The sequence below is a fragment of the Stegodyphus dumicola genome, chromosome 11 (genome assembly GCF_044657685.1).
Source record: "Stegodyphus dumicola isolate Sdum_Otavi_A_Nest chromosome 11, ASM4465768v1".
Classification (NCBI taxonomy): Eukaryota; Metazoa; Arthropoda; class Arachnida; order Araneae; family Eresidae; genus Stegodyphus; species Stegodyphus dumicola.
Genome location: NC_140778.1, coordinates 116,538,308 through 116,560,612, shown reverse-complemented (window position 1 = coordinate 116,560,612; position 22,305 = coordinate 116,538,308). Strand labels below are relative to the sequence as shown.

General features: G+C 34.7%; 1 protein-coding gene across 1 annotated transcript in view; it reads left to right on the top strand.

The window, feature by feature from the left end:
• LOC118183560 (fatty-acid amide hydrolase 2-A-like) overlaps positions 1–21,913 on the top strand; it is a 47,997-nt gene extending 26,084 nt beyond the window's left edge. Inside the window, exons 2-7 of the mRNA XM_035353154.2 lie at positions 8,272–8,491; positions 10,121–10,330; positions 13,414–13,533; positions 14,731–14,888; positions 17,679–17,777; positions 20,455–21,913. Coding sequence (XP_035209045.1) covers positions 8,272–8,491; positions 10,121–10,330; positions 13,414–13,533; positions 14,731–14,888; positions 17,679–17,777; positions 20,455–21,048 — 1,401 coding nt within the window. The 3' untranslated portion in view covers positions 21,049–21,913. The remainder of the gene's footprint in view (positions 1–8,271; positions 8,492–10,120; positions 10,331–13,413; positions 13,534–14,730; positions 14,889–17,678; positions 17,778–20,454) is intronic.
• The last annotated feature ends 392 nt before the right edge of the window (positions 21,914–22,305 follow it).

Genomic DNA, 22,305 nt, shown 5'->3' with positions numbered 1-22,305 from the left:
GCAAATGATCCTTGTGTGGTTTATCGTAATTATATAAACGAAACTAAATCGCACGTACTGTTGTATTACCATGTCCAGTTGGCATTGGAAAATCCTTGATTCCAGTCCCAGTGAAGATATTTTTACCCTTCATATTTCAAGAAGGGTAGCAAGTCAGTATAAAATGGTACGACCTGAAGCCTTTTTTAATTCTGTTTCTGCGTAACTGGTATGATTGCATTGCAAACGCATAAATTGCTTTTCATATTTGTTTCACAAGTTTGTGTATTTGTGTGTGTGTATTTTAATTATGGCAAAGCACACGAGGGCTATCTGCCTGAGGGGAGGAATGCCTTCGTGGAGGACTTTCTAAGGGGAACTGGCTCGTATACACGTTTCACAAGTTAATTGTTCATCTAAACTATTAATTTTATAATATATTTAGTATTTTCTTTGAAAATGAAATATTAAGATGCACATGTTCTCCCCGATAAACAGGTTCTTAGGTGGAGCGGGCTTGTCTTCGGGATGCTTAATATTCAGTTACATTTTGAATGCATTTTGTATTTAATGAAAAACGGAAGTCCATAGCAGGAAATGTAATCCACATAACTGATTAAAATTTTCAGGCTTGTTATCGAATAAGAAATTCTGGTACTTGCGGAAAATCCCGTCGACCACAAGAGACGGCATCAATCACGCCAAATCAAAAAAATCCATTTACTAAATATAAGAAAAAATGCTCTATTCTTATTCTCTTTCAGATTTATTATATAATTTATTTATATTTAATTTTCATTAAAAATTTCCGTTATTTTTATTTAGAAGATGTACTTTAAAGGCAATTATTTTCGCTTTGTTTTAATTTAATCGCCGGTAAGCTTCCATAACTTTGGAAATATTCAACAGCATACTCTTCTGTAGAAGGCAGGTCCCTAATTTTAATTTTTTTTTTAGAAAATGCGTGATGCATAAAAAAGGACTTTACTCAAGAATAATAACTAACACATGTAATCAAGGTTACACTAAACCCAGAGTGTTTGAAGACTTTTCCATTTTTGGCGTCTTTTCTTAACAGGAAATAATGGTCGATGGGATTTTCCGTAAATACCGTTGCGGATCTAAGTTTTCTGTGGCAAGAGCGTACAAAATGCGTGGACTGATGATTATTGCACATTTTGATACGCCTTCGAACCAACTAATTTCTGAAGCGATAGTTGAATGTAAATATGCTGGTAGCACTCTTGTATAACGTGGATGGAATACGAAAATATAACGCCGTGAGCAAAATTCCAACTATGTCATGTTTTGGTCATTAACTGTCGTTAGGTAAAGACGGTAAGATACGACTTCTGCAGTTCCGATTTATTTAAGTACATGTTGGCACATTTTGGAATTTTTTATATCGCAGAAAATGGATTGTTTAGAAAATTTGAAATTCATTCTAGAAAAGATCGAATCCAAAGTTGGTTCCGTGCTTGAACGGTTGACTTCTTGTGGTTTGGCATTTCGTGCGCGTTTAAAATAAAATATTTTGCATGCCTGGGTGATTATCGTTGATCACTTTCTAACCGATTCCGATGCATAAAGAATTGTATGAACTGATTTCATATTATCGTATTGGCCGAATGCAAGATGGCCTTTCATTAAAGTTGCCATTTTATGGGTTTAATATAAATATCTCGTAAGATCTTTCTCAAGTGAGTGTAATGATTTGATGGTCTATGATGTAGTCTAAATATAAATTAATGTGGCAATTTGCAGATCTTTAAATCGAAATAATCTTTGTCAGTTTCTCTAATTTATTATTTTATAGTAATGACCGCAAAATGGCTAAAAGATATATAGTAATCAAATTTGAGTCGGCAAAGACTTTTCTCTTGGACACCGTATTTACCTGAAAAACTTAAGTCACCGTTGAAAATGAATAGAATGGTTTTACATATATATTTTTGTAATATATTGCGCAGTGATACTGCCATCGGCACGGAGTCTACTGTAAGTCATTCTTTGAGAATAATTTTGGGTAAAGGAACCATGTGTAATATAATTTCCTAATATGGATGATGTGCTACATCCATACAAGATAATACTTTGCTTAATATCTGTATAAATAAGTGTGTAACCTAGAATTTTCAGATTTAATCTACAGCATCAAAACGTTTCTACGGCCCTTAAAGTCTTATAATCCCTATCCAACTGCCTTACGCTGAATGAAAGGTGCTATCCATTTAAGCAACCAACTGCTTTTCTTTCTTCCTACTTTCCTTTCTTGTTTTTTGGCTCCTTGATTCATTTTCCCTTTACATAAAATGACGTCCGCCAGACGTCATTGATTTCATGGTCCATTGTAGACATTGACGTCTCAGAGACGTCAAGAATTGTATTCGGCGAACGTCGCGCAGTATATTACTGTTGTATAGTAATGTAAATTTAAAAATAAAACGTTGTTTCCAAGCTTGCGCACCAGTCTCCACAGTTGAGCCGAATTAAATGGTATTCTTCGGACCCGTCGACGCGTATTTTATTTGTATGGCAAGGGGTTAAGGAGCTAATCTGAGGGCTAGATTTGCGTTTTCTGTGGGCAAATCCATTTCATATCTTTCTTTAAATCATTTTTAGTTCAAAGGAGCTTTGTCCCTGACGAACTATTGTTTTCATTTTGCGCCGAATCACTCTGAATGTGCGTTTCACTTTTCAAACTGTTGCCACCAAATATTATCGCCTTGTATCATATTTTAAGAAATTGAAGAAGAATCTGCATAAATGTATGTATGTTTCTGGCATTGTGATAAAACAACGGTACCTAGAGCCATCCAATTTTGAATGACGTAATCCTACTACGAATAGGGACATCTGGAAGCCCAAATTTGGAATTTTATTATCGATTTCATATTTTCTAAAACTTTAACGAATTTTTGATTAACAAACTCTAAGATTTCAAAGCGAGCAATGGCAACGTTGTACAGAAAAAAAAAAAAAAAAAGGGAAAAAAAAAAAAAAAAAAAATTATCTGCGGCGCGCGAGAGATTATGTATCGGAAATTCTTAAGATATGCTCATTTTAAAATTATTTTGCGATATTGCTCTTGAACCGAATTTTTATGGTTTAAGTGCGAAGAACATGATATGTAATAAAGGTTACGCGCAAAATAGCTCTTTGGACGTAATTTAAAATCAGATTTTCTTTTTGATAAAATTCTATCAATTTTTAATGACTAATTTTTTTTATTCATTCTGTATTAAGACCGAATCCAATTTTTTCTAGCATTTTGAAATTTGTTTATTTTTAAGTTTGAGCGGGAGCCAAGTAAAATAATTTAAATTTATCCTACAGAAATTTAAGTTGATGAATTCTTTTACTTAATTTTTTCCTGCAGCAAAAATAATTGATCATTGGCCTGGTATGCACCAATATATTTAATATTCAAAATTTCTGAGAGACTAATATTTTTCTTTGTATTTCTCCATTTTTAAAGCACTAAAAATTTTCTCCGAATGCTTTATACCAGGGTTCTTAACCAGGAGAGCATCCCCCCTTCAGAAGTTTTTCAAGTTTTCAGGCAGGAGGAATGCGGTCAGCCTTTTATTTACTTAAGTATTTAATTTCAGTTCTAGTTTGTCTGCAAAAACGTTTTTATTCAAGTTTTGATATTTATCAATATCGTCTACTTTTTCTTGTTAGGCCCAAAGGGGTAGGATTACGTCATTACTTTGAGACTAATAGCCCTTTGAGCCTATTTTGCGTCGTTTCACTTTCTGCATTGATTCACTTTTCAGACTGTTGCCAACAAATATTATCTCCATGTATTAGTTTTAAAGAAACTAAATAATGAAGAATTTGCATGAATGTTTCTTGTATTGTGAAAAAACAACGGTACCTAGAACCATCAAATTTTGAATAACTTAATCCTCCGACCGAACATGGGCACTTGAAGCCCGAATTTTGAATTTCAAATTTGTTTTATTATCTATTTCGAATTTTGTACAATTTTAACGAATTTTTCATAAACAAACTCGACGATTTCAAAGCGAGGAATGGCAACACTGTGCGGAAAAATATTTTTATCTCCAGCGTATCAGAAATTCTAAAGATATGTTTTTAAATAGCTTGTCATATTGCTGTTGAATTGAATTTTGTGTAGTTAAAGTGCGAAAAGCATGATATATAATAAATAAAGGTAACACACAAAACGTTCAAAAAGCCCTTTGGGGCGTAATTTGAAATCCGAAAGCTTTCGAAACTTTTTTGGTTTTTAATGTGTTTTATACATTAATCTAAATATAGAGATGTAACTGTATTTTTGGTTTCTTGAAAGAGGTAATTATCGTTTAGCAAAGGTAAAAGAAAGGGCTGCTAGGGCAAAAAAATGGCTAAGAACCACTGCTTTATACAATTTTGATTCTGATTAAAAATTTCTGATATCGAAAAATTTTGACAGGAAATTTTTAGTACCTCAGTCATGTACCCATTAAAATTATCGAATTCGGATTTGATAAATTTAAAACACTCTTAATACAGACAGAAAATATTCGCTTGAATAAATGCATTGGAAAGATGATTAACTTTAACTGTAGCTGTAGGAAAAATTCTACAGACTTACTATAAATGCACTTCGGCAAATCTAATCTATGCTAAAAGAATTCGCTCGCTTTCCATTAATGTTCATTATTATCGTTAACTTTAAACCATGCTAATTTTTCCCAAGCTAATTTTTTTCTGATTTTCCATAGTACGCCACTTGGTATGTTATTCGGTAACAGGGTCTGAAGAACAAATTCGTGAATGTCGTCACACTCATTTTTCTTTGGATTCTGAAGCAACTTCTAAGCAGGTTCAGCTTACTTCAGAGACGGGTTCATGGCCACTTTCCTTTCGAGAGTACTGATGTAATCTTGCGGTGCTGGATTTACCCCCAAGAGCAAATCGGAAGCTATTGACCTTCTTGGTTGTTCTGTAATGAGGTGTTTCCCAACCGGTACGGGTAGCCTTCGCGTGTTTTGCCATAATTGATTAGACAAACCAAACTGTGCCGTGAGTACTTACCAGATGTACCACGAGATTTTCGAATTTGACGTTCAGAAAGACTTTTTATAAGTGACTTTTTTTTCTCCCCCTTCAACATCGCGTTTATATGAATTGGCATTTCCTACTTACAAAACTGGCAGTGGCAAGCCAGAGAGGGCGCGACACAATTTTTTGCATGAAACATTTTGTAGTGTTAATGATGTGGATCGTCGAGGCACGTAAAAAATAAAATTTTGAAGAATTGAGAAATGAAAATGAATTCCGAATTAAACTGAAGGAAAATAAGTTTTTACTCGAGGTAAAAGTAATAAAAAAATCACGAGGTTTCAATAGATACATAACCTATTCTTACTTTTATTACGTCGAAACTTTAGAACGAAAATTACTAAAACTACTATATTATGATGTCGGTGACATTAGAATATTTCCGTTATTGTTAGTGAAAACGAAATGGTGGTTGGTTCGTTTGAATTTTTGCAGTTCATTCTAAAATACAATATACAGAACAAAGTTCCAAATACTGCAATACCATTGCGAACTTTCATTACAATTGGTGTAAGCGCTGCTGGTTGTGCGAAGAGTTTTCTAAGTGAAAGTCGTTTATAACGTCCTTTAGAATAAATGTGTATTTTGCATTATTTAAGAAGCAATCGAGTAAATTTCGTAATTCAATCACGTTGATGGTGGTCTGACCCACCTGTGGGTCATGCTTGATTGTTTCGCGGGACAGCATGACTCACCGATGGGTCACGCTTATATATATAAAAAATATATATTACAAAATTTTATTTTAATTATTCAATAGTATGCATTAACATTTAAACATTATAATCAAATATTCAATGTAAAACAAATAACTTAATATGTAACTTATAAATTAAACTTAATTAACGTTTTTCGTAATTTTTAAAGCAGGCTAAACAATGTGCCAGCTTGCCCTCACAATTATCGCAGTTAAGTTGTTACTTTCTTTACTCTATTCGTGGCGAACCTTTTAGGCTTGTTAAGCGTTTATAGCATTCTTTTGAATCGCTTTCTCGTCTTCCTCGCGGATCCTTCGTACAAATTTAAAAAAAAAAAAAAAATTTTTTTTTTACTTTACTAAGATATTCACAAAACGGACGAACCACGAAACGGACCGCTAATTCAGATTACAGATTCTTTGATTCAAGCTCCGCCGCACGAAAGGAACAATGAATATCCGCGCCGCTGTCAATGTGTTAAAAGTGGCCAAGTGACTGAAAGAAATTTCTTATCGATTTCGATTCTGTATAATACAGCTGCATAAGCTTTTCATATCAGCCAGTTTAACTCCTCTTTCTTAAACCTTTCTCGTAAGGCAGATTAGCTTTTGAGTTTTTCATCTAATCGATTACTTAACCCAACCTTCAAAAATGAATCGTGAAATTTGATAAAGTACTGGAACTTACGATACAAATATAGGTTTATCGAATCAGTATTCAAAGTAAGATTTAAGCTGATTAAAAATGAATATTTCATTAACATCAGTAGTAAATGCGAGAATACGTTAAAAACAGTTTTAACTTCCGTATCAGATAATCCACTATAAAGTAACTAGGAATATCTTCAAAATACGATAGTTTTCGGAGAAAAAACTGTGAAAAGCTGTAAGCAATAGCTGGAACTTGGAAAATTCTCTGGACTTCTATGCGATGTAGTCAAGCATGTCGTGCTATTGGAAGTTGAATTGCAGTGGCAGTCGCCTGAAGAGAACTTTCGCATTTCGATATGTAGTGGAACAAACTGCAAACGCGTATTGGTTAGTTTTAGCCAGCATTTACCCGCAGCTTTGCTGTGACTACAATTAACCTCAATTTACTCTTACGCAAAGCCTGGTTTTAATCGTTTGGCTTTTTATTGCACAAATAAATTCTTGTTTAAACTACTGAACTATATTCGGTAGCTGCAGTGTGAAGATAAAATTCTCAGGCTAATTCATGAACAGGGCCTGAGCATTAGAGCTCAGCATTTCCTACCTTGTTTTTTATTTTATATAAATTATATAAATGAAATGGAATCACCTTGAATTACTGTAGTTGGTTTTAGTAAGTTAATGGTTGAATGAATAAAATGGTAAACTACTGCTAAATAATGCTTGCAGGTTGTACTTTTACATGTAGATCAATAGGGTTTACCTGTAGATTTAGACGAAATATTTTTCATACTCTCTTATTCAACAGAAATTTTCTATATTTATTACCAATTTTCGCGTCCCATCGGTCTATCTGGGAACTCGTGTAGTAATTAGTTGTACAGTTAAAAAATATATATATATATATTTATAATGAAGCAAATTATAAACATGAAATTATTAAAATATCAAATCCTTTTAATATCCGTTATCAACATCAATGATACTGTTAATAAATTACTGTAAAATTTATCTTCTAGCAAAATTTTTCTTAATTTGGGATTTTTTCCTACTTCATTTTCAGTACAATTTTACTTGAATAACTTAAGTACAATTTTTAATTGACTTGTTTTCTAAGCAGGAATTTCAGGTTCTACTTTTGCATCATTTATTTACAACGTAAAGCTGATTTTGTCTTTAAATAATGAAATAATGTAATAAACTGGTGATTTGCTTTTACATGTGGAAGCTATAGTATTTCTCGAGTTTTAATTAAAGTGGTTTAGTCGCGGATAGATACATAATCGTTGATGTTCGATTATAGAATATAATGGGACTAATAAAATTAAGTTTATTTTAAATTGAAATATTAATAAAATGCAGCAGCCATAGAAAATGATGTATTGATAATAAAGGAAACTGCATTGTACATTCAGAAATATTGTTCTACATATGTTATAAATTGTGTTGCAGCGTATAGCCAATGGATTAGTTTGTAATTTAACTACTGTTCTTTGCATAAGACAACGAAATGAAATAAATCGCAAATTCTAACGGAGAATGGTTGTTGTTAAATAAAGTTTTAACTATGTGTTCTTGCATCTGTTTTAGTATACTTGCTGTTTATCCTTGAAATCAACGATCTAACGCTTCTGAACTATATTTTAAAATGGTGATTATTGTAAAATTTTATTGGAATTTCGATGTGTATTTCGTTCGTGAATTTGATTAGAAAACTGTTCTGCTAAATCGCGCAGAATATTCGCTTCTGAAAAATCATTTTGCGTTTCTTAGAAATACTTAATTTATTTGAAAATAAAACAAAAATTTCAGTTTTATTAAAATTTAAGGTGATGAGCAAGTCTTAAGTTTCCTTTAAATTCTTTCTTCAGATTTCAAGCGAAGAAGTTGTAAAAGCCTACATTCATCGTATAAGTGAAATCAATGGACTCATCAATGCTGTAGTAGAGGGTCGGTATATTGAAGCCATAGCAGAAGCACGCTTAGCAGATCAGCTTGTCCGTTCTGGATGTATGACCGAGGCAGAGATTGCAGAACAATACCCACTTTTGGGAGTCCCATTCACCGCTAAAGAAGCCCTACTTATTAAAGGTAAGTTTCCTTATTCATAAAAAATATATACGTCACATTTTCACATCAAGTGATTCAAAAAGGAGTCCAGGATACCCCTGTCATTTCAGCAAGAGCGATTAGTACTACGATAATTTAAAATAAAGATTCTGTGTGGCCATCATCAATAATTTACTATTTTAAAAAGAACAAGGTTCAATTTATAATGGAGAATTGCGCATGAAGTCCTTGAAGAAGCATAAAGACATGTTAATGATAAAGTAAAAAGCACTCAAGCGATTATCTTTTAGGGAATTTTCCTTCGTTTCATTTACAATAAATCCCCAAAACGAAGTCTCTGAAATCGAATACTGAAAACGATAAACGGAAGCAAAAATGGTATAATGGTTTTCAAATTACTCTCATCGGCAACAAAGTCCTTGATCAACTGAGTTAATATATTCGATGCTTTTGGATCATTACGTTTTCAGTGTTCAAGATCACTGGGTTAATTTCAATATCTGGATTCAGCGGTATCTTAATATTTAGTCCAGCGAATGATTGCTAAATCTGATTTTTTTTTCCAATGGCAGATTGTGAACTGTTACAACTTTGTAACAGAGTCCATTAATCTATCCTAAGGCCAGATGTGGTGGTCTCTTTATTATGGAGGCACCTAATAGGTGGGCCACTATTACCTCCTATGAAGGGACGGACAGTTACAACCATGCCTTCTCCGGAATTCGAACCCAAACCCTTCGGTATCGCAGTCAGTTCCCTAACCACTATACCATCTGGGCGGCTGAAAATAGAACACGAAGTTTTTTTTAAATGGCGGGAACTTGCCTATGCCGGCATTGGCCACTCTTAAGGCCGAATGTGGTGGTCTCTTTATTATGGAGGCACCTAATAGGTGGGTCACTTGTGCCTCCTATGAACGGATAGACAATTTATATCCATGCCTTCTCCGGGATTCGAAACCGGACCTTTCGGTATCGCAGTCAGGTATCCCTAACCACTATACCGTGTGGGCGGCAGGTTGTAATGTTTAGGTTGAGAATTTTTTTTTCTTACTAGCTAATTTTAGCTCTTATTTTGGGTTGTATACTAGTTCTTACTTTTTAAATCCCATTATTGGTAAGATTTAATAAACTTGAAATAAGATTCTTCTGCATCTAATCATATTTTAAGAGTCGCTTCGCTTTCTAACGAGAGGCTTATTAAAATAAGCTTGAAGATGCCGTTTGTAAGGCTTCTTAAAATTTATATAGATAAAAGTAAGAGTCGTATGTGGTTTAATAGACAAAGTGGAAATTTATAATGGCTTTTGAGCTTTGATAGTCCTTAACTTTTCAGCAAAAATGTAAAAGTTTTATGAGAACATTTATGCAGATACAGCGCTTGCTAAAAATTCTGAAACTGCAAATCCAATTTTTAGAACCTTCAGTTCTGCATCTATTCATTTTAAAGCATAAATGGAAAGACTTCTTAGTTCAGTTTGTGCACATTCAATCTCTTTCACTTTCTTTTATGTTATAAAACTTTTCGCAGTTTGGCAAATTGCAAAAATTTTAATTTAATGCGGCTGCTAAAATGTTCTAATAACGAAATTTTATTTATAGTTCTGCAATTAAATCTGTATTGCGAATTTTATTATGTTTATTTTTGCAGGTTTGTCTAGCACATGTGGTCTAGTCTGCAGAAAAGGACTGAAGGCGGAAGAAGACAGCGAGCCAGTACAGCGAATGAGAGCTTCTGGTGCTATACCTTTAGCCCTAACGAACACAAGCGAAATCTGCATGTGGTGGGAAACTTACAATAAATTGCATGGGAGAACTAACAATCCCTATGATACCACGCGAACTGTTGGTGGTAGTAGTGGTAAGAATCTTTGCTGTTATATTTTATGCGAGAACCATTTTTTTCCCTTATTGACTTCAACGTTTTTCAGAAAGTACACCGAGTTATCGAATATCAAATGCTTGCGAGAATATTTTGGGAGAATCTTCAACAAAATAATCGTATTTTACTTTGAATCAAATTTGAGTCTTTGTTTTAATATTTCTTTCGCATTTTTATAAATGGTTTAAGAACTTAATTTTTTCTCCTCGCAAATAAACTAAGAACTATATTAAACAATGAATCATCTTGTTCTTGTTCCTTTAAATGTATAAGTTATTACGAAAGAATCTTCAGCTGTGTCTTCTGTACTAATTTTTAATGTCGCTTTACTGTAATAGTGCTTTCTCCACCAGTGGCCGATTGGTTAAAATCACTGAATACTGGAAGTTTTTCCTGGATGAACCCAGGTAAACGAGCTTGGTTAGTTTGTTGGTTTTCTTTTTTCCTCATCTCTAACGTAGGCACGAACCAGTTTTCTTTAGAAAGCTTTGCACGAAGGACTGCCCTCGTTTACTTATCTATATTCAAATAATGTAATCTAATGTATGACATGACATAATGGGCTTTAAGGTTTATGACAAGCTTCTATTCAACAGCATCTGAGTTATTTGCTAATTGGTGATGTCACTAATTGGTGTAAATTTTTTGAATCGAAAAGACTAATCTCACCTAACCTGGGTGTTGAATATTGGATTACCAATGCTAAAATTTTAGCTGGTGAAGGTAAACCAAACCGAAAGTAACTGAAGTCTCTCATGTCCGATTCAGTTTATCTTGAGCCACCCGATAGTTTTCCCTAAAGAGTAAAAATTAGTCTTATGAGCTTTAGTAGTTCAAGCATTTAAATAACCATGTTTTCAACCCTTACATTTTATTACTTATTTTTAGAACTTTTATTTACTTAGCTATAATATCGAACATCTTATTCGATAAAAACGACCCATTTTGTCAAGAGTTTGTGTTGAATTTCGTGAAATTTACTGTAGTCCGATACCTCAAAATCAACTAGTACCTTATGAGGTTTCCTTTGATTTATAAAATTTAAGCAGGCCCAAACCCATAACATGCGCTGTGTCTGAAAGTAATTACAAATGTTAAGGTTTAAGTAAACCTTTTTATTTAAAAAAGACTTGGAATATAAATGTACATTCTCGTGCTAATAAAATCAGTCGCAACTTGTGGTGTTGTAACTAAAGGAATAATAAATTTCAGTTTAAAGCGTAGTACGGTAGTCGGACTACGCAGTTAAATTTTACTTTTGAGTTGACTCAGTAGTTCTAACCGGCGTATCAAATTCTAATGTCAGCAGCAATAACGCAAAGCCGAATAATTACCACTTATCAAAGATGGCAGGAACCAAACGTAAAGTGCATGCGCAGAACAGAAAAATACTGCCTTGCAATTCAACAACCTGAGTTTAAGTAGAATAGAAGAGAAACACGCCATGACAATTGAAATCGCAATAACAACCTTGTATTTAGCGTACATATGTTAAAACACTCGATCGATTTCGAGGGCAGCTAAAGGTCCCTCCTCATCAGAAGAACGAAATTACTAGAAAGGGGAAAAAGAAGAAAAATACAGCATTGGGAAAGCAGTCTCGGAAACACGTGGTCGTTATCAGCACACACGTGGTCGTAACCGGATTGTGAATCAGATTTACACTGGCCGCCTACTTTTACTGAGCCAGGCTATCTGATCATATAACACAAAGACTAAAACGCAAACAAATCAAGGAAATCAGAAAATAGGGAGTGAGGTGCAACTGCACCTTCACGCACCCAAGACTGAGCCTCGAATAATTCGAGGTGTTCAGTATTGGTGATTTCCTTCATTTGTTTGCGTTTGTCTTTGTGTTATATGTTTGATCAGATAGCCTGGCTCAGTAAAAGCAGGCGGCCAGTGTAAATCCGATTCAAAATCCGTTTACGACCACGCGTGTGCTGATAACGACCACGTGTTTCTGAGACTCCTTTGCTAATGCTTTATTTTTCTTTTTCTCCTCTCTAGTAATTTCGTTCTCCTGATGAGAAGGAACCTTTAGCTGCCCTCGAAATCGATTGTTTTAACATATGTACTCTAAATACAAGGTTGTTATTGCGATTTTAACTACTGAGTTTAAGTACTAACTTCATTTACTTTCTTATGAAGAAACTGAAAAGTTACAGGAAAGGCTGAAATTATAAATAACTGGTTAATTTAAGTAACGTTTTTAAGTTTGAAACTTGCGAAACCCACGTCAAATCTGAAATTCGTGTGCTAATTATCAATTGGTTCGTTTAATAAAAGCCTATAGATTCGATTAGATTTCTTTCTGATAATTTCTTTCTTTTTCACTTCACCTAATATGAGGTATACCTCAAATTAACTTTGCTCTTTTTAATAAAATTCGAAAAATCTTTGATTAGGGACAAAATTCGAAATCCTATGCATGAATTTTGTTTTGATGAGAGTCTAACCCCAAATGGATCGCAAATCACCTTTACTAATTGTCGATTGAAGAAGGTTTAAATTCCGCCATATGCTCTAATTCTGTATCGCATTTTTGAATTCTAAAACTTGAGTTATGGTCGAAACCTGTTTGATCTCTGGTTAAATACTTCTGCTCGTATTGTGGATCTGTAGTTGTATTCAGTCGCAAGTTTACTTTTTTAGTCAACGGAATACGTAAATGTTTTCCTATTTATTTAATTACTTACAGTATTTTATAAGAATTGAATTTAATTGGCAGTCTTACTTTCGAATTGCTAATTAAAACGGATAATTGAATGAATAGAAGTTGAATTCAGAATACCATGAATTGACCAAGGTATTTATTACTGGAGGATTAAATCTTTTTTTATTAGACTTATTTTTGAGAATATCATTGGATTTGGCTGCATGTATGGAATGAGTTGTAAGCATTTTCTAGAATTGTGAAATCATGTAGCCAGCACCTATTTTACTGCAAATTCGGCCATAAAATTTAGGGAAAACACATTTGCTTAATATTCTTGAATTTAATCTGATTGAATAAGTTATTTTCCGATTCATCCTAAATATAAGATCCAATGTTTTTCTAGGTGGTGAAGCAGCTTTGATTGCAGCAGCTGGTTCAGTTATTGGTTTGGGCACAGACTTAGGTGGAAGTATTCGCCTGCCTGCTTTCTTTACCGGTATTTTCGGACATAAACCAACTCAAGGTAAGTATTTAGGAAACCCTAATTTTTAAAAGGTACGTAGCTAGATGTATAACATGTTTAAAAAATATCTGGTAAGTCTGTTGGTTAGACTCTCCAGGTACTATAACTTTGATGCTGGAATTAAAACTTTATTAACCATAGATCTGTCTATCTAAATTTTGTGTAATAAGCTAAAAATTTAAAGTAGACATTTTATGCTGCGCAAATAAGATTTAGAGCTTTGAAAAGTTTGAGCGCATTGATTCTTTGACATGCAGCTATTTTAGAATTAATTATGGACGTTCAAGAAATTTTAATAGTTGGAGGTTTTAAACTTTAATGCTTAAACTGGAATTCTCAATGAATTCTGCGAAGATTTCTTCATTGTATCGGAAGAAATGCCCCGAAATGCTTAAGTACGGGGTCTAACTTTGAATATAAGAATTTTAACTAAGGGCTAATAAAAGTTTGTGATAAAGAAAATAGGTTTTAGACATATCGTTACAAAATAGCGCTAAAATGGTATATAAACGGGGTTATTTCGATGCCACTGACTTTATAAAATATAACATTTCGGTCTGACGACTCTTTACTTTTTTATAACTTGAAATTTCGTGAAAGCAAGGCTAATAGAATTTTTATTCCTTGTCTTGTACCTAGCACGATTTTTCTTATTCTATTATCTAAAATTTTGAAATTCCTTTTCAAATGAGCTGAGATTGTATTTTAAGCTAGCAGTTGTCGTCTGCTTTTCTGATGTTCCTGTGTCAGCGGCATTGGCTTCTTCATTAGTAAGATTTGCTCATACATAGACTCATTTATTGTCATTTCTTTCTGGGAATACAACAGATCTTTGATGTTATTACCGTGGACTTCTAATTGCCTGGTAAGACTAATAACCTTTACGAGTGCATATGAAAAACTGAAGTGTGTAGGGAGACTAAAAAGGAGAAAATAAGGAGCCGCTTAACTTCATAATTACATAAAGTGCGGTATATTTGTAATCTAAAAGTAACAGCACAGATCAAAATAAAGTCCTGCATAGAATAAGCTTTATTTTTTCATCATAAAGGTGATATACAAACGTTTTCATACAAGAATATAATTAGGATATTGAATTTTTTATATTTTCCATACTTGTTTTAAAATTGTCAGTGAAGTCATCTGTTTTAATTCTAATATTTGCCTTTGTATTTTAAATGCTTTTTGCCCGTATAGGAGTAGTCCCAATTGCAGGCCAATTTCCGCCAGCTTTGGAAGAAGTTCAACCTTACGTGGTTGTCGGACCAATGACAAGATATGCTGTGGATCTGAAGATTGTCCTTTCTGCCCTCATTGGTAAAGAAGAAACTCAACGGCTTCAGTTAAATGCTCCTGTGAGCTTATATTTTATTTATTATTTCAGCATTTGGTGTTTTTTATATATTTTGCGCACTAATACGAGAGCATAAAAACTTTTGGCTCCACTGTTGAATTGGGTGCCCCTTCAATTAGCGACAAATTTTGTTCAGTTTTGGCAATGAAACCCCATTTCTGGTTACCATGACAGATATAATAGTTTGGTTTTAACTTCCTGATATTTTTCAAGTGAAAATAGATCGACGTGTACGTGGACAAAGTTAAGGTAGTGCCTAGTTTGTGCAAGTCTCTGTTTTTTAAGTGAAAATAGATCGATGTGTACATGGACACGGAGTTCATGCAATTCTTTGACTTTTTATTTTGATTTTGTGTAGCGGCCACCTTGAAACTGTGCCTTCTTGGCGCCGATCTTGGCGTCATAAAGGAATCGCCAAACAAGGGGCACCCAATTGTAAAGTTTTACCAAACTTTTTTATATGAATTCTGTAGATGGTCTAATAAATTTTAAGCAAGGCTAATTGGTTTATCTTAGGAAAGTAAAGGATATATACATCAAGACGCCTCTAATTAAGATGTGATTTTTCTCTTTGCACAAAATTCATTACGTTGCTGTCTACTATAGACCTTCACTTCACCTTGTGAATAGGGACGTAAAACTGCCGAAAGTTATATTATCGATATAATTCCTTGTCTTCTACATAATATCATTGCTTTAAAATTAAATGAACTGAAAAATAGTAGTTCTGTTAATCCCTGCATATCTTTCACCGCATAGAATTCATTTAGCTTTAGCTAATGAATATAAGTTAGTTTTTCTACTCTTGGCTTCATCAATAGCTGAATGGATGGATGAGTCTGAACTCTACTAGTACTGCATCCCTTATTACATTCTGAGCTACTGAACGGACTTGCTACCTAATTCCATGTTTGCCTCGTGCGTAGTTTGAATAATTCTTCGAAAAACATGAACAAGCTATTAAAGATACGTAGTGCTGAAATGTGCCGCTACTCAGTGTTCAGCTATCTTATCCGTTCCGACATAAGTGAGCCCACCACTACTGAGGTTAAATATACGCTGCCCACTTTTAAACTGCTGAAAAATGAAAGCAAGGGGCAAAACCATAGAAATATGGTCCTGAGAATATATAGTTTTATCTATGGGGTTGCGGAAAGAAACTGAGCAGCTGGCTCAAAGGTGATGGATACAAAGGATTCCCGAATACATTTTAGAGCTGCAGTTCTCTTTTTCCGCTTCGTCTGTTCCTGTAGATAAAATAACATGTTGCCGAGCTCTATGATACATGTTGACGAGCTCTATGATACATGTTGACGAGCTCTATGATACATGTTGACGAGCTCTATGATACATGTTGACGAGCGTAATGATACATGTTGACGAGCGTAATGATACATGTTGACGAGCGTAATGATACATGTTGACGAGCGTAATGATACATGTTGACGAGCTCTTATAATACATGTTGACGAGCGTAATGATACATGTTGACGAGCGTAATGATACATGTTGACGAGCGTAATGATACATGTTGACGAGCTCTATAATACATGTTGACGAGCGTAATGATACATGTTGACGAGCTCTATAATACATGTTGACGAGCGTAATGATACATGTTGACGAGCGTAATGATACATGTTGACGAGCTCTATAATACATGTTGACGAGCTCTATAATACATGTTGACGAGCGTAATGATACATGTTGACGAGCTCTATAATACATGTTGACGAGCGTAATGATACATGTTGACGAGCTCTATAATACATGTTGACGAGCGTAATGATACATGTTGACGAGCGTAATGATACATGTTGACGAGCGTAATGATACATGTTGACGAGCGTAATGATACATGTTGACGAGCTCTATAATACATGTTGACGAGCGTAATGATACATGTTGACGAGCTTAATGATACCTAACATAAAATAATTTAAGGTATCTGACTCCAGTAAAGCGACTCTTTGGTAAGCGAAGAAATATCGTTAAGCGAATTAAGCGTTGGAAAGCGGCGGAGTCATTATTTTCTAGGATGAATGGCTCGGTTTTTCTGCGCCAAGGCGATGTTACTGTAGATAGAACATAGCATTAAAAACAGGATCTAAGATGTAGCGCGCATGCTCTGTCAAACTGGCAACTCTATTCGCATAAATACTGTGCGATACAACATTCAAATTCCACTCGGCGAATGACTATTTATGCCAACAGATCGCTTACACCTTTGTGTACAGATTGTGCTACCTCATTTTGGCATTTATATTGCAAAATTTTCTTTTTGGTCCTCTCTACCCGCCTTTACATATTTCCCAAGTAATTTTAATCGCCCTGTATTTTGAATGTGATAGCAAATTGTAAATATTTAAGGAGTGAAATTTAATGTTAAAACCAGTTATTTTAAATTTGTAAAAGATCAGAACCTTGGTACGAAATCTTTTTCATGCCATAAATTTTCAATATTTCAAAGAAGAAACAATATAAAACACTTTTTTATAGATTTCTCTTCAGAGTTGCAAATGTTTTTAACATTCCAAAATAAAGTGCAATAAATTCGGTGCTTTAGCAAACAAGTATTAACTATCAATAGTAATCATCGTTTACTTATCTTTCGGTGTAAGTTAAAATTAACGTTTTCCAATCTAGATAAATGATTGTCAAACTTTTCTTTATACGAATTTATATTTATAGAAAATTGGTTTTTAGAGTAAGAAAATACATTTACAGTTTCTTCTATATTAAATCTAGACTTTAAATTTATATGAATCGGTGAAATAATTCTTTTCTCAAGGTTGATCTCCGATCTGTGAAAGTCTATTACATGTTGGATGACGGAGGATTTCCTTGTCCAACTCCAGTTTCATCGGAAATTCAAGAGGCTATGAAGAAGGTAAGTGTATCGGAATTCAGACGATCCAAATATCAATTTTATCCCTTTTTCTGATTGAGTAGCTGAGAGACTGGAGCAGATGGGAGCTTACTGCGGCTGAAAAATGCTTTATCAAGGCGACACAGCTAAAACTGCATGCCATGCTGTAAATGCTTATTCAATAAAATTGTTACACATATACTTGTAATTGCTTAGTAACGTATTTTGAATATAATTGAAGATGTATTTATATTAAACGTAATTTTCATTCATCATTGACTTTAATTGAGAAGGTATGCCGTAAGTAAAACTATTTACGGAATAAATGTTTTGCCAGTTTTAATTATACTGTCTTTTTTAAACTTCTTTATTATACGAGACAGTGCGAAAATATATCAGAATTAATCTTAGGAAAGAAAGTTTAAAATTTAAAAATTATTAAAGCTGTATTTAGTTACCTAACTGGGTTTCTTCATATTTCAAGAAATCGCCTTTTCATAGACTTTTAACTTACAAATATTACTGAGAAACTACGAAATGAGTTTTTAAACTATTTAAAACGTTTCCAGGTCCTGCCTCTCTTGTGTGAATATTGTGCTTGTATAATAATCAGAAATATCACTTGACTTTAAATACGCTGTTGGCCATTAAAATTACAACACCAGAAAGGGATGATCTGACGAACGTCAAAATTACAAGAAAGGAAGGAGTTGGGATATGCAAATGATTAGTATTTCAATGCATTTAGACGACTCGAAAGGGAAAAACGACATCCGAAGCACTGCATAAAAGAAAAGTTGTGTAGTGGATTCCTCATTCGGAAAGCTCTTTGTAAGGTCGGAGTTTGATCAGATTATCGTGTTATGCCTCAAATAATACGAAATGCTTACCAGCAAGTGTCGTAATTCGATATAAGCAGGATCGTTACCTGTCCAGAGTTTGTATTATCGTTCCGTGATATCGCCCGTCGCACTGGTTGACATCCAAACATAGCCATGCGAATATGGAATTAATGGGTTGCTGAAGATCATATTGAACGGCATGCGGGATCTCAACGCCCTCCCATGGCTAACGCCCAAGAGGACACATATTTTGAGGTCAGCCATGAAAACCCTATAACCATATCACGGAGCATTACTCAGAAAATGGGCATGTTTCAGCACGCCCAGTATTTGCTCCAACAGAATGTTGATGTTTGCAGCAGCGTGGACTATCCAGCACGGCGAACATTACTTCGACTTCCTTTGACAATGCAGCATAGAGAGAGACAGCGACTGTGATGCGTCGGACGACAAAGCTAGATACAGGAGTGGCATAATGTAGTCTCTGCAGACGAGTCCCGGTTATGCGTGCAGTATTTTGATGGCCGTACGAGTGTCTGGAGGCTTCGAAGAGACAGCGCGTCGCCTACTTGCATTCGATGTCGGCATAGGGGACCTTTACCTGGTGTGATGGTTTTGGCAGTCATTGGGTACAGTACACTCGCACCTGTAGTCCAGATTGACTGTAATTTGAACACAGATCGGTACATTTCTAATGTTTTACGTCCAGTGGTCGTGCCCTATCTTCGAGGCCTACCCGATGTCATCTTCGAAAAAGATAATGCAAGACCACATGTTGCACGTGTTCCGACCTTCCTCGATAAACGGAGTTTTCGATTGTCACCCATTGAAAACATCTGATCATGGTTTGCTGAGAGACAGGCTCACCACCCATCAACTAATACGGTTGATGAAATGTGTGCATGGAATGAGTTGCCCGTTTCTGTCATCCAAACCCAGTTCTTCATGCCTAACCGGGTAAAGGCCGTTTTACTGTCGGGAATGGCAGCTGTTTCTACTAATTTCGCACCCCTGTAAACCCCCAAGCGGCTTACAAATTCAATCATTTTGTCTTCATGCCGTATTGTTTTATGTACATTAAATCTTTTTGTATTTGCTTTTGTTCATGATGTTGCCAATTTAATGGCCAGCAGTGTTCAAATGAATTTAGTCTTGAATCTTGAGAGTGAACTTTTTAGAGCCACGCCACAGGTAAATATCCCTTATTATATAAGCACCTTTGTTCATGGTTCTTTCCACAATCTGCGATTTACAGATTGTGTAGCTTGCAACAGTGGCTATATGAAAATTCTGATTCTTATTATTTCAATCAAGTTTCAAGGTTGTAAGTAAAGAAAGTAATACATCTATACCGACTTAAAGGAGAAGTGGAATTATAATTAAAAGCACTGTTCTGTCGTACGTATAACAGCTGAAATTTAAACTCTGGCCTGTATGTGTGAGAAAAGCTTAATAGAAGAGTTGAAAAGCTGATGTCCTGGAACCATGAATTATTAAAATTGCTTTTTATTGGAATATGGAAATAACAAAAATGAGAGGCAGTATGGTACTAAGAAACACTTTTCTTTGATTGAATGATTAAAGTACAAGCAAAACTACAGAAGTAGTCTTTGTCCAGGAAATGCTTCAGAATCGTGTTTAAACTAAACGCTTTTGTTTAAAACTAATAAATTTTAGCACTGCTATAATTACGAATTCAAAAGCTACATATGTTACAAGATGCTTCTAGTAAGCTGAAGTATGACCAAAGATCGAGATTAAAATGTTTGTGCTGTGTAAATTTTTTGGTCATGCTATACTCAGTTTTCAAAATTCGAAAATGTTTTATATAATACTAACCTCCTTTTTTTTTTCAGGTTGTTAGTATGCTCTCTTTGGAAGGTTTAGTTGTTCAGAAAGTAAATCTAGAATATATTAAACTTGGATTCCTAATCTGGTGTGCTTACCTCTCCACCGTTAAAGAGCAGCGCATATCGAACATAATGAAGGGATTAACTAAATCTGCGGACGAGAACGAAACACTTCAACAAGAAATGTTAAAATGGTTTTCTGGTAAATCTGAACACACCTTCCCCATCATCTTCAATGCTTGTGCTCAGGACCACTTAGCTCCTGTTCTAAAGAAACCTCTTGATATCTGTATCCGCTGTGGGGACAAGTTGAAGGAAGAACTGAAGCAAATGTTAGAACCGGAGCCTGCAGTTTTCTTGTATCCGACCTTTCCTCACGTTGCCGCGTATCATGGCCAGATTTTAGCCAACCCTTTCAACACTGGATACGCTGTAGTATTCAATGCCATGGGACTGCCTGCTACTCAATGCCCATTAGGATTATCACGAGGCATGCCTTTTGGAATGCAGATTGTAACAGCACCTGGGAACGATCGGTTTTCTCTTTCCCTTGCGGAACACTTGGAGCAAAAGCTAGGTGGATGGACACGACCAGGTTGACGCCAGGTTGTATCTTATTCAAAACTGTGAATTTGTGTCATAAACATTTGAGGGTTCACTAATTGCTCACTTCTTGGAAAATGAGCAGTATCATCCATCTGAAGGATTGGATTCATCAGCTCTTTCGAAACATGGGCAAACAGCACGATTTCAAGTCAGATTTGAAACGATGGAAGTTGGAATTACCTTACGGCTAGATTCTTCCAGTCTGATGCAAGACCATGGAAATGTAATATCACTTGATACATGCTAGCATCAGGATAGCTAGAATCTGAAAGTTTCAGTGCTTGTATATAGAACTGATCTAATCTTCTGACTAGACACTCCTTATAATTATTGGTTTTGTCTCAAATTCTTCAGATATAATATTATAGTCAGTCATATAAACTGTTGTATAAATCTCTCAGGTTTTCATCTCACTTTTACCCTTTAGTCATTTAACATTGGGTGTCATGTACATTATTGGATGACTAGTTGTTTGAATTTTAGTAGAATGGTGACATTTCAAAATGACAATATTATATCCTATCATTATTTACTGTGAACTCGCCTGCTAGTTTTATCTTTGAACTGTTGTTATTTAGTTTTCATAGCATTAATATGTAAAATTGACTGTGTTCTGTTGTAATTAATGCTACATTACATTTGTTATGTTAAGACAATATTTTTATCTTTTTGATAACTTGTTATATTCACTGTTACGTTTAGGTCTTGTTTTGACACCTTCAGAACTGAAGGACTATAGCTTTGTTTTTTAACAGTTCAGTTCAAATGTTTTTAACGATTTTATTCAAATGTTCATTTGCACTGCTCTTTGTATATTGTAATGTGATCTAAAGTTCCTATTAAACTCTCTGCTATGCTTTATTGTCTCTAGAGTTTTATTTAAGACATGGTATTGTTAGTCTTCAGTTATTTAATTGATATCGTAATTGCAATACATGGAAACTCAAGCTACCATATTTTTAGTTTCATGGAGGAGGGGGGAAGACTGCAGAAAATGATTAATTGGGAAAACGTTACGCATTACAAATAAAATCCCTATGACTATCTCTACATTAAAAATTATTTTCAGTTAAGGAGCCGTAATTATTTGCTTTTAGGTTAAATTTTGCGTGAGTTCAATATACTTGTGTTGATTTTGCTAAGTTTTTCTAATACAATAAAGCATATGAGGGCAATCAGGCGAGGGAGAGGGCTGCCTTCGTGGAGAACTTAAGTGGAAATGGGGTCATTTTCATATCACACATGGGAAAA